Consider the following 13,165-nt stretch of genomic DNA (forward strand, 5'->3'; position numbering starts at 1 on the left):
AGGCTGTGGAATAATTGGGGAAATACTAGCAGTGTCTTTTTCATTGTGAGGGAGGGCGCTAATTTCATTCCAAATACATCAATCCTTCTGTGTGCCGTAAAGCCTTTCATCCTGGAACAAGACCCAGGCGTTTAAACTACTGACAGCTTTTAGAAATGTCAAGTTAAACGCCAGATTTGTCAAAACAAGATCTCGTTTTGCTCATCCACCAAATCTGGCTAACGGGGGAGAGTTTGGCTGCGATGCAGCCACGTTTAAGAGCAAACTCACACCGGCGTCCAGGTATCAGGCTAAGGGAGGTGTCCCTGCAGCATTCATGTCTCCACCTTTAGCCCTCTCATGCACGCTTTAGCATTTCAACAATAATACAACATAACCTGCAGCTGGAAACATTTCATTCATTTTTTCCATTTTTCTAATTCATTTCTACTTATTCTCACTATTGTTGGTGTAGTTGTGTAAGCGCAGCAGCGTCAGGCCTTTATCAATCCTCTCATCCACACCACGCTGTTACTTCCTCCTGGAAAGCCTCTGTTGTGACACTACTCATTAAATCTAAGTGCAACACATGTAGCTGAGCTTTTGTTGGACGCTGTTATTCAAGTCAAACCGTGACATCTGTTTTAAAGGCATGAAACATATATTTGTGTTGTATTGTTAACTCATTATGACCTGAGCTTTAGGTTTTCTGAAAAACTTTAATTTTCCTTGAATAAATGAGAATTCACCGTTGTGAAGTACTGATCTGCAGCGACCATGAATACACAACTTAAAAGCTAAAAGCTAGAGCTGAACACTTCAGGCACAGTGTGATTGCATCAGGCCACGGTGAGTTTATTATTAACCGAACATTACAAATTTATTGTTCATGCTAAGTGAAAAGAAAAATAGAGCTCGGGCTAAACATTTTTAAATACCTGTTCAGTTAAAGGGCGACGTCCTTCTGCCGTCTAGTGGAGAAAAGTCTTAAGTCATGTAAAATATTTGTATTTTTAGTGTTCTATAGCAGCAAAACATTAGAAAATTGAATTCCTTGTCAAATACTTGTATTCATATGCACTTTTTATAATCCAGAGTTATATATTTTATGTTAAAAGGGATTTCATGAATACCTGACAGCGTTTGTGTCAGTGGTTCTCAAAGTAAGCCTGGTTCTGTTTGCACCTTCACCATCCCTTTTCTTTGTTGCATAAATCAAAATAGAAAGAAAGAACTACTGTATTTTGTGTAGCCACGCTGATCTGAATGGTGTTTATTTTGACATTAAAGATGTTATAAAATATGCCAAGTGCCTCTCAGTCTGTTGTTTGCATCATTTAGATGCCATATGGATGCAGAGACACCATGCCAGTGGATGCTGTTTAATCTGGGGCTTTACTCACAAGCATAGAGCCACTAAGAGGCTTAGAAACTCTCACTAAACATGAATATTTTTTGATAATGAGAAAGTTCAGAGTCTGCAGGAAGTGACCCAACATTACGTTTCATTTCCTTCCTGAGAGGTGAAAGGTATCAGTCATTCTCGAACAGAAAATGTTCTGGGTTTTTCCCTCGTGGTGAGAAAGGAAGGAGAAATAGCACGAGAGAAGGGTGTCTGTATTGTTTTATACTTGTGTTTTTAGGTAGTCTGGCAATACAGGAGAGAAGCTTGAACAAAGTGGATGATGGTTCCACTCTTCCACTCGTCAGGAATCCAGATTTGTTTCAGTTGCCAAGCAGCCTCTCAGTCCACACGTGCTGCCCGGCGATGGTGAAGCTCCTGAAGAACTACTAGTTGGCTTACTGGAGCTGAATGCAGCCCAGCACAGACCTCTTTATCCTTGGACCACCCGATACGACCTGGAGAACAAACATGTCACCAAAAGAGTGCATTTATAGCCACCAACAACGGTCTAAACGTGTGTGACATTTTCACCAGAGAACGCATTTATGGACATTTTCAAGAAAGGAAGAATGAAAACAATCTTTTAGCGCCTCTCAAGATAAAAATCATGAGGCGCTTCACAAAAATAAAACTTTTAAATGTAAAGATTTTTAAAATGATAAAAATATATGTTTAAAATTACAATAAATAAAAAATTGTGATTAAAAATGTGAGAAAAGGGAGGGAGAAAATGAGGGCAGAGGTGAATCAGTAGATCCCAGGAAAGGTGGAATAAGGGCAGAGGGGAGGGGGGGGGGGGGGTGAAGGTCACACAAAAGCCAGCTTGAACAAGTGAGTCTTCAGCTGCTTTTTAAAGGAGACCACTGAGTCCACTGATCTCAGGCTCAGGGGGAGAGCGTTCCAGAGTCTGGGGGCCACAGCAGCAGATGATCTGTCACCTTTGACCTTTAGCCTGGTGCTGCACAACCAGTAGGCTTTGATCACTGGACCTCAGGGACCTGCTGGGGGTGTAGGGACTAAGAAGATCACCAATGTAAGATGGTGCTTGTCCATGTAAGGCCCTATAGACCAGAACCAGGATCTTGAAATGAACCCTGAAGTTGACTGGCAGCCAGTGAAGCTGGGAAAGATGTTTTGTAGATGAATTTGTACATTTCCTGATATTTGGACATCTTGCCTCTGATTGGCTAACAGCAACGCAACTCTACTACTGGTCTAGTTTGCTCTGCAATGTTGATGTTTGAAAGTTAAAGTCAGGCATCACACACAAAAATTCATCGCCGCATGTGACCCATCCCCGTGGCGAGCGGTGAGCTGCAGCTGTGGCCGTGCGCAGGGACTATTTGGTGGTTTAACCCCCAATCCAACCCTTTAAAGCTGAGTATCAAGCACGGAGGCACTAGGTCCCATTTTAAAAGTCTTTATGACCCGACTGGGAATTGAATTCCGATCTCCCAATCCCAGTGTGGATGCTCTTCCACTAGCCACTGAGAAGGTAAGCCTTTTATCTCCACAAATAACACAAGCCTGGAGGACTTCTGCCATGTGCTAGAGTTGCTAATGCTAATGGTTAGCTTCTACCAGCCAAAACGTCCTTGTCTGTTTCCTGGATGCTAAACCAATAACAGCCTTCCCTGTCACGAGTCAATATGGGTGAGTCCATGAATGTTCAGTGACAGCGTGACATAGATCTGTCAGGGTTTTCAGAAGCTGGTGCACGAGCTAGGTGTAGGAGACTGTTTTCATTTTCAGCCTCCATGAAAAACTCAGAGTGACTGAATATGATCATAAATAATCATTAAATAATGTTTTTCAGTGTTCCACACCTTTAAAGAACAAAGTATAATTCTGTGAGGGAGTAAATACTGACTTTGATGACTTTTTGTGACACTTTGGCATCTTGCGGATGTTACCACCTTCAGGCAAAAAGAAGCAAAATGTTGAGTTAGGAGCTGGCTGAATGATATTAATAAATCACAGGAAAAACTTTCAGACTTTAGTCAGGCTTACAGGTAAGAACCAATATCCCCAAGACGAAGAACACTCCAGCAAAGATCAGGCCAGCAATTCGCAGGGATTCGTAATCTGCACAAGTGACGTACAAATGAAAACCTCATCTATTAAATTAGACGTGCTTTCATTAATGAGAGGTGTCTTACCGTGGGTAAAAGCGTCCTCCCCGTCTGAAGCTGTATGGTGTCAAAAGTAAAGAGAAAACTTGTGACTTTAGTTTGACTGTTGAACAAAATCAGCATCAACAGGAACAAACTAGAAGAAAGCATCAGCGGGGAAGCTGCCGTCAAAAACGGGACGACGTGTCTACCGGCGCCACTGACACGCAGCTGATGATGGATCAAAATCTTATCTTTGCTAAGCCGGCGCAGCACGAGGACACAAATACCGTATCTCCTTTTGCATAAGCTACAATCGAACATTAATCTGTTGGCAAGAGAGGAAGTGAGGTGCTCTGTTCTGCCATCACGCCCTGAGTTTTGTTTGGAAGACGGGGAATTGTGATACTGTCACTAAGCCAGGAGATAACAATAAAACCACAATGCCCGTGGCATTTAGGGGAACTGTGGAATAAAAAAACAAAGTAAAAATCGACTTACTCCAGGTGACACTGGATGTGTCTTTGATGGCTTTTGTTTTGGGGGCAGATGTCACTGTGGACGGTGGAAGAAATGATAAACAGCGTCAGTTCCTGTGGCTCGCACGCCTACCAACATTTTCTTATGTCAGTTTAATATTCATGAAGTCTAATCTCACGAATACCCACGTTTATTATTTCAAAGCCTAATTTAATTTTTTGGAACATATCAGGATGCATATTGACTCTGTATCTCTGCCATGTTGATACATCTTTACTCCAAACGAGACTCCAGACACCCCCGACACCCAACTCCATTTTTAATTGAATTTCTAAATATTTCAGTGAAATCACTCTCAGAGGAAATTTAGGCTGGCAGATTTTTAAAGCCCATAAACCCTTTTTTCTTGGAGTTTTCTGGTTTATTCCAACCAAAAAGATCCAGTGCTGTAAAACACAAGATCTCAGGCACTCACTAACATTTACTAATGCTGATCTGTGATGAAATGCTTTGGTCTGGAAGGAAAACACCAGTTTACAAACAGGTCGGACTCAGTGGCTCCACCACCTGTTCAAAAACAAGATGTTCCTTCTTGGATTTAGCCTCTAATGCAGCTGGATGGGAATAAAAACCACATTGTTTATGGCACTGATGTGTAGATCAAACCACCTGATCCACTGGCTGGGCTGACTGTGATGTGCTGGTTTGGGCGTTGCTTCGTGGGGAGCGGTTTTGTAGATGAGTCAACATCTCTGGTGACGTTGCTTTCCACTCTTTTCCCTTCCATACTATAAGAGACAGAATGAGAGAATATGATAAACTGAAAGGTGTGACCTTTGATCACCAGCTGTTTACATAGATGGATGGATAAGCTGACATGGTGACTGATTGATGGGCTGATTGAGCTTTACCAGTGAGAGTTGCTAGTTGCATGTTGTGTGTTGTAGTTTGGACTTTGGCTGGAGTGAATGCAGACGGTGTGTTGGGTGCCGGTGAGGGATCCTCAGCCCACGACGCTGCAGGAGAAAAATAGTGCATATTTAATCTACAGCAACAACAACCAAGGACAAAGCACAGTGTTGTTTATGAGTTTGTCTGACAACGCCGTTGTGTAATCCTTCTGGAGGCCAGATTTCCGACAGTGCCTGGCCATGAAGTGGGGAGAGGCCTGCAGACATACTGAGCTTGTCAAGGCGGCAGTCCTGCGAGGGGGCTGCAGCGACAACAGAACCAGACTGTTGAGCGAGACACGAGACAGAGCAGTCTTTGTGTGGTTTGCTCATTCAGCACCTTCCAGTTAGTGCAGAAGTTCCTCAAAACCTCAACTTTGCTGGGCTGAAGCTGTAACTCAGACGAGACAGGCTCTATTGAAAGTGTAATGATTCATGGTGCACTTGAATATTTTCATGTTTTAATTGTGTCAGATGAGTTATGTCAATGCGCCGGTGCTTGGGAGCAAAGGCTGAGGCTGACTGCTGAATGATTGGACACTCAGCCTTTAAACAGTTGCAGCTTTTCCAGTCCCGTTACAGTGTTCACCTAAAACCATTGCAATTCACGCTCATGAATATTTAATCATCTCTTGAATACACACACCTCCATTTGAAATCAAAATCGAATTTAGAATGCAACTATTTCCAAAAGGCAAATCAGCTTAAGGATTACAGGAAAACAGTTAGATAATTTCATCTGGGCCACTTAAGAAAAGGACCAGGATGTAACTTTGGTCTTTGATGTCTCATTAACTCGTTTTATTCCATAAATCTGTAGTGGTTTCTATGAGCGAATGCCTTCTGAGTGGTTTTCTGTGGACAACAAGCTCTCATGTTGGAGGAGTGTGTGTGTGTGTGTGTGTGTGTGTGTGTGTGTGTGTGTGTGTTAATATTCATGAAGTGCAAATATCTGGCCCCTGATTGGCTAACATTAAAGCAACTCTTTCGCTGAAACATCCATAAACAACGCAAGTCAGAAGGTGGAGTAGCTAAAGCTAATGGTTAGCTTGCACTAGCTTGTTCTAGCGCTGCTCCTCAAATGCAAACATAAATCTAAACTACAGCATGCAGCAATGGTCCCTGAGCACAGCCTGGCTCCACATTATAAAATGTGAGTGACTGATTAGGAATACCCATGTTCGTGCATTGTTTTTTAACAATTCCAACCCAAAGGGTTAGCGGGAGCTTTAAAACGGGCACAAATCTATGGTTGTGAATCGAGATTTTAGCCTTCATTTTGAGAGCAGTGGGATTAACAACCCACATAATATTTGAAATGAGTCTAAAACAGGTGGATTTACTGTTTTATGAACGATTTAATTTTAACCAAACTGACTGGAAGACTCGTTGGAAATTGTGGCCATTATGAGGTTCAAAAGGTATAAATTTATAGTTAATCTAAGTATTATGTAATGGCTGATTCACAAACATAACCTAAAGCACGGGCACCTAATCCTGCTCCTGGAGGGCCGGTATCCACGGTTTAGTGGTTTCTCTGCTCCAACACACTTGATTCAGTGGTTGAATCACCTGTGCAGCAGCCCATCAGGCTCTGCAGAAGCCTGCCTTCAGTGGACCTGCTGATTGAAACCAGGTGTGTTGAAACAGAGTTAAAACTAAAACATGCTGGATACCAGCCCTCCAGGACCAGGATTGGGCACCCCTGACCTAAATACTTCCACATACACTACCAGCCAAAAGTGTTAGAACGCCCCAATTTTTCCAGTGATGTATTGCAGTTTAAGCCATTCAAGTTGGATAAATAGTTTGAAATGGTACAAAGTTAAGTGGTGAACTGCTAGAGGTTTAAAAAAGGTAAGGTTACTCAAAATTGAAAAATAAAGTACATTTCATGAAGTACTTTCATCCTTTTCCAGGGAACACAGCTGTTCTGCAGCAATGGAGGTTGATCAAGTAGCTGGTGCTACTAATTCCCACAGGTGTTCCAACTTTTCTGGATTACTTACAACCCCCTCTGTCTGCAGAAAAGCAGCGTTGGAACATACTGTAGTACCATACCCTTGTGAGCATCAGTTGAACATGTACTGCAGATAATAGTGTGTTGCTACAAAAATGGCGAGAAAAAGGCAATTAACAGTCGGAGAGAGACAGACCATCATAACACTTAAAAATATACAGTGGGGCAAAAAAGTATTTATTCAGCCACCGATTGTGCAAGTTCTCCCACTTAAAATGATGACAGAGGTCAGTAATTTACATCATAGGTACACTTCAACTGTGAGAGACAGAATGTGAAAAGAAATCTATGAATTCACATGGCAGGATTTTTAAAGAATTTATTTGTAAATCAGGGTGGAAAATAAGTATTTGGTCAGTAACAAAAATTCAACTCAATACTTTGTAACATAACCTTTGTTGGCAATAACAGGTCAAACGATTACTATAGGTCTTTACCAGGTTTGCACACACACAGTAGCTGGTATTTTGGCCCATTCCTCCATGCAGATCTTCTCGAGAGCAGTGATGTTTTGGGGCTGTCGCCGAGCAACACGGACTTTCAACTCCCTCCACAGATTTTCTATGGGGTTGAGGTCTGGAGACTGGCTAGGCCACTCCAGGACTTTCAAATGCTTCTTACGGAGCCACTCCTTTGTTGCCCGGGCGGTGTGTTTGGGATCATTGTCGTGTTGGAAGACCCAGCCACGTTTCATCTTCAAATCTCTCACTGATGGAAGGAGGTTTTGGCTCAGAATCTCACGATACATGGCCCCATTCATTCTGTCCTTAACACGGATCAGTTGTCCTGTCCCCTTAGCAGAAAAACAGCCCCAAAGCATGATGTTCCCACCCCCATGTTTCACAGTAGGTATGGTGTTCTTGGGATGCAACTCAGTATTCTTCTTCCTCCAAACATGACGAGTTGAGTTTATACCAAAAAGTTCTACTTTGGTTTCATCTGACCACATGACATTCTCCCAATCCTCTGCTGGATCATCCATGTGCTCTCTGGCAAACTTCAGACGGGCCTGGACATGCACTGGCTTCAGCAGCGGAACACGTCTGGCACTGCAGGATTTGATTCCCTGCCGTTGTAGTGTGTTACTGATGGTGACCTTTGTTACTGTGGTCCCAGCTCTCTGCAGGTCATTCACCAGGTCCCCCCGTGTGGTTCTGGGATTCTTGCTCACTGTTCTCATGATCATTTTGACCCCACGGGATGAGATCTTGAGTGGAGCCCCAGATCGAGGGAGATTATCAGTGGTCTTGTATGTCTTCCATTTTCTGATAATTGCTCCCACAGTTGATTTTTTTCACACCAAGCTGCTTGCCTATTGTAGATTCACTCTTCCCAGTCTGGTGCAGGTCTACAATTCTTTTCCTGGTGTCCTTCGAAAGCTCTTTGGTCTTGGCCATAGTGGAGTTTAGAGTCTGACTGTTTGAGGCTGTGGACAGGTGTCTTTTATACAGATAATGAGTTCAAACAGGTGCCATTAATACAGGTAACGAGTGGAGGACAGAAAAGCTTCTTAAAGAAGACGTTACAGGTCTGTGAGAGCCAGAGATTTTCCTTGTTTGAAGTGACCAAATACTTATTTTCCACCCTGATTTACAAATAAATTATTTAAAAATCCTGCCATGTGAATTCATGGATTTTTTTTCACATTCTGTCTCTCACAGTTGAAGTGTACCTATGATGTAAATTACTGACCTCTGTCATCATTTTAAGTGGGAGAACTTGCACAATCGGTGGCTGACTAAATACGTTTTTGCCCCACTGTAGGTCTACAGAGAAATTGCAAAGCAAGTTGAGGTGTCAGTGAATACAGTTTCCTTCGCCATCAAAAGGCACTCCGAAACTGGGGAACACTGTAACAGGAAGAGGTCTGGCAGACCCAAAGCCACAACTGCTCCAGAGGACAAGTTTCTGAGAGTTAACAGCTTGTGTTACCATGGAGCTGGTTTGGGATGAGCTGGACAGAAGAGAGAAAGCAAAGTGCCACACATTCATGGGAACTTCTGCAACAGATATGGAAGAACTTTCTGAACAGTATTTGACTTCTATTGTAGAAAGAACGCCTCGAGTGTGTTCAGCTGTTAAATCTGCCAAAGGTGGCTACTTTGATGAGTCAAAAGTTTAGAACACATTTTGGTCTATAAATCAATTCCATGATTTATTTTTGACCTCCAACTGCTTATTTTTACTATGCTTTCATTTCAGAGTGCAATGTGACATTAAACTGCATCATTTCCAATAAAAACTGGGGCATTCTAAAACTTTTGACCGGTAGTGTATGTATGTCACTGACTGTGTTAATTTACTTCATTTTTCACCAAGTTGTTAGGAGGACGTTTTTCATTTCTGACTGTGGTTGGGTTCAAACCAAGAACTTTGTGGCTAAGTGAGCTAACTGCAAAGTTTTAGCAGCGGTGATCACCCAGAAACACCTCAAACTGTGTGGGATTGGCCAGGAATCTATGGTTCACCAATTTATTCATTTACGAGTCACTGTTGTGTTGTAAAGTGTCTTGGGGGGTTCTAGGACTCTAAAAGACGTTATAGAAATCCGACCTTTTGAGCCACATTGTGAAGCCTTGAATAGTGTGTGTGTGTGTGTGTGTGTGTGTGTGTGTGTGTGTGTGTGTGTGTGTGTGTGTGTGTGTGTGTGTGTGTTTGTGTGTGTGTGTGTGTGTGTGTGTGTGTGAACTTGCTGTGAGTAAAACCAACACCAGCAGGGATTTTCTGAACTTACCTTTTATGACAAACAGGAAATAAATAAAGGAGGTGAAGTAAATCTGAAAGAAACACGTGATGGAAAGAAGAAAGGAAAGAATTATTCAGAGTGGAAAAGACATCGGCTGTAATTCTAACATTATTTTTTTCACCTCCTGTGAGACTAAAACAAGCTTTAGGGGAATTACTGAAAGGGTCGTGCCTTAGTAACTGATAATGGTGATAATGGTGATCATGTTGAGGTAAACTCTGGATTATGTGATAAAATGGAAAGTGGGGGAAGATCCATGCAAACGATGATACACTGAAAAAACATCCTATTTGGTGATTTAGTGTTAGCTGTTGGGTCAGAGCCTGATTACAACATAAACATGGCTGCAGGATGATCTGGTTGGATGATGGATGCGTGGACTCTGGAACACTCTGTGCAGTTCTCATCCAACAAACAGGAAGTTGTGAGCACCACATGGCCACTTCTCCTTCCTCCTTTAGCACATAACATCATTACCCACACTCCTCACGCAGAGTGACAGAAAACAGATTTTTACTTTGAAACTAAAATATGAAAAACTTGTTTTTATCTGTCAAAAAAAAAAAGAATGAGTGAAAGAGGCCACACATTGTGTGTGCAATCCACCCACGTGCATCTGTGCTGAACTTTGTAGCGCTGTGAATATGATTTTATCATTTTCTTGTTTTATTTTTTTAAGATGTCACCCAATTAGAAACTGGCATTGGAAGATGTGTCAAAATATTTTTTACGTAATGGAGATCTTGAGTCAGTGAGCAGTCTCTGGATCAGTGAAAAGCAGACCCCTTCCTCCCCCTCAACAGACTGCCTGTAGCTTGAAAGAAAACTTTTAAAGTTGCTCAGCACGGTGAGGTTTTACAGGAGCAGAGGTGGCTGGTGGAGTTCCACACCAGGCAGCCAGTTTGAAGCCACCCCGAGCAGAAAATGGATCTTGATCTCTGACCTATCCTGGTGGCAGCTCATCCCCCAGGCAGAGAGCAGCGTGACAGGTAGACGTCATGCGCTTTGACAGCTCAGATTAGTCTTACCAATCTTCATTTCACTTCAGAGCATATGTCAGGATGAGGCCTGTTTCCCTCGGGCTGTACAGGCGTTCTTATCCTCCCCTGGCCTGACCCGCCTGCCTGTTTGTCACATCCAGCGCTCTCACTCATCGTTTTTCTGTTCATCCATTCATCTGTCATCCTCCATCAGCCTCCTCACACTCAGCTCCACCCTAAACCGCCCTCAGCGTTTGGATATGTAGACCCTCATGCTTACCTTGGGATCCATCCTGCAAGGTGCTTGCTTCCTGGGATGCATCCCAAGCCTCATCATCGTAGTACTCTTCCTCTGTAAGTTACTTTCAATGGTGGCTGGGGGAACGGTTAACCCAGCCACACCCATGTGCTCACCACCGCCACTTCCTCATGCAGCTGTCAGCACTGTTTCAGTCATCCAGCCTCTCTCTCTCTTTCTCTCTCTCTCTCTCTCTCTCTCTCTCTCTCTCTCTCTCTCTCATCCACTCTTTCACATCACATTGCTCTCTTCTGCTTGTTCTTTGAAACTTTACTTTGAGTCAGCCTCTCTTTGCCTCTTAATTGCCTGTTTTGCATGTTCTTATTATTTAACCTACTCGCCCATTTCCATGTCCACTCCTTCTGTTTCCACACATCCATCGTTCAGCTGTGTCCATGATGTTGACTCCCAAACAGGAAGAACAGCCTTGCAAAGAGGAGAATGTTGGTGTTTACATGAAGAAGGTGGTATTTATTAAATAGCCTCCAAATATCCATGCTGCTGTTGGGATTATGAATTAAATGTGACCTTGCTGCACCATAAATTTGAATTAAACACAAACCTTAGAAAAAATGTTTAAGGAAACATGCCCATAAAAAATGTCTGCAGGTTTGCATCATGTAAATAATTTAGAAACATGCTTTCAATGCAATACACAGGGTTTAATACAACTTAAATAAAACCAAAGGTCAGACACACCTGATGTAATTTCTCTGAGTTGCTTCTTTCTGTATTTTTATTCCAGTTGGGTTAAGAACAGAGGTTGTAATTATAACCCAATGCCATTACTGACGCTGTTACAGTAAACAAAGCTCGGATTCATCCACACGAGCTGAGGGGAAGCTTTGTTTGCAGCGCTGGGGGACGTTTTCCTCTCAGCCTGTCGTCGTTAAAAATGCTGAAATTGTTCCTCTAACAAAGTTGTCGTCGTCGTCGTCTTCCTCTGCTTATCCGGGTCCGGGTCGCAGGGGCAGCATCCCAACTAGGGAGCTCCAGACCGTCCTCTCCCCGGCCACCTCCACCAGCTCCTCCGGCAGGACCCTAAGGCGGACCAGATTGGAGATGTAACATCTCCAACGTGTCCTGGGTCGACCAGGGGGCCTCCTGCCGGCAGGACATGCCCGAAACACCTCCCCGGGGAGGCGTCCAGGAGGCATCCTGACCAGATGCCCAAACCACCTCAAATGGCTCCTTTCGATCCGGAGGAGCAGCGCTTCTACTCCGAGTCCCTCCCGAATGTCCGAGCTCCTCACCCTATCTCTAAGGCTGAGCCCGGCCACCCTACAGAGGAAACTCATTTCGGCCGCGATCTCGTTCTTTCAGTCATTACCCAAAGCTCATGACCATAGGTGAGGATTGGGACGTAGATCGACCGGTAAATCGAGAGCCCGGCTTTCTGGCTCAGCTCCCTCTTCACCACGACAGATCGGCTCAGCGTCCGCATCACTGCAGACGCCGAACCAATCCGCCTGTCGATCTCCCGATCCCTCCTACCCTCACTCTTGAACAAGACCCTGAGATACTTAAACTCCTCCACTTGAGGTAGGACTTCTCCCCCGACCCGGAGTTGGCAAGCCACCCTTTTCCGGTCGGGAACCATGGTCTCAGATTTGGAGGTGCTGATCCTCATCCCGGCCGCTTCACACTCGGCCGCGAACCTACCCAGCAAGAGCTGAAGGTCAGAGCTGGATGAAGCTAGGAGGACCACATCATCTGCAAAATGCAGAGACGAGATTCTCCTGCCACCAAAATCGACACACTCCACACCACGGCTGCGTCTAGAAATTCTGTCCATAAAGGTAATGAACAGAATCGGTGACAAAGGGCAGCCCTGGCGAAGTCCAAGCCTCACCGGGAACCGGTCCGACTTACTACCGGCTATGCGGGCCAAACTCACGCTCCTCTGGTAAAGGGACTGGATGGCCCTTAACAGAAAGCCACCTACCCCATACTCCTGGAGCGTCCCCCACAGGGTGCCCCTGGGGACACGGTCATAAGCCTTCTCCAAATCCACAAAACACATCTCCCGAACTCCCATGCCCCCTCATCACCCTTGCAAGGGTATAGAGCTGGTCCGCAGTTCCTCGGCCAGGACGAAAACCACATTGCTCCTCCTCTATCTGAGATTCAACTATCAATCGGACCCTCCTCTCCAGTACCTTGGCGTAGACCTTTCCAGGGATGCTGAGGAGTGTG

At 44.2% G+C, this 13,165-nt stretch overlaps 1 protein-coding gene across 2 annotated transcripts; it reads right to left on the bottom strand.

Annotated features, from left to right (window-relative positions):
* Positions 1–1,355: 1,355 nt before the first annotated feature.
* On the bottom strand, positions 1,356–11,118 carry fxyd5 (FXYD domain containing ion transport regulator 5). Of its 2 annotated transcripts, XM_015948980.3 has the most exons (9): positions 10,952–11,117; positions 9,680–9,722; positions 4,887–4,991; positions 4,645–4,755; positions 3,997–4,050; positions 3,544–3,573; positions 3,395–3,469; positions 3,255–3,300; positions 1,356–1,839 (listed from the first exon to the last, which is right to left on the bottom strand). In XM_015948980.3, exons 1-9 carry the CDS (start codon positions 11,075–11,077, stop codon positions 1,815–1,817), a joined length of 615 nt encoding a protein of 204 aa, XP_015804466.3. In that variant the 5' UTR covers positions 11,078–11,117; the 3' UTR covers positions 1,356–1,814. The 2 variants fall into 2 exon arrangements, with proteins under 2 accessions (XP_015804466.3, XP_015804467.3); XM_015948981.3 differs by lacking the exon at positions 3,997–4,050 and having other exon boundaries at positions 10,952–11,118.
* Between the last annotated feature and the right edge of the window lie 2,047 nt (positions 11,119–13,165).

The sequence above is a fragment of the Nothobranchius furzeri genome, chromosome 5 (genome assembly GCF_043380555.1).
Source record: "Nothobranchius furzeri strain GRZ-AD chromosome 5, NfurGRZ-RIMD1, whole genome shotgun sequence".
Lineage (NCBI taxonomy): Eukaryota > Metazoa > Chordata > Actinopteri > Cyprinodontiformes > Nothobranchiidae > Nothobranchius > Nothobranchius furzeri.

Coding starts and splice junctions, on each gene's coding strand:
- fxyd5 (XM_015948980.3), bottom strand. CDS start 11,077: ATGGGTGTGGCTGGGTTAACCGTTCCCCCAGCCACCATTGAAAGTAAC. Junction 9,723..10,951: donor CTTGCAGGATGGATCCCAAG/GTAAGCATGAGG, acceptor TGTTTCTTTCAG/ATTTACTTCACCTCCTTTAT. Junction 1,840..3,254: donor TGTCACAAAAAGTCATCAAA/GTCAGTATTTAC, acceptor TTTGTTCTCCAG/GTCGTATCGGGTGGTCCAAG.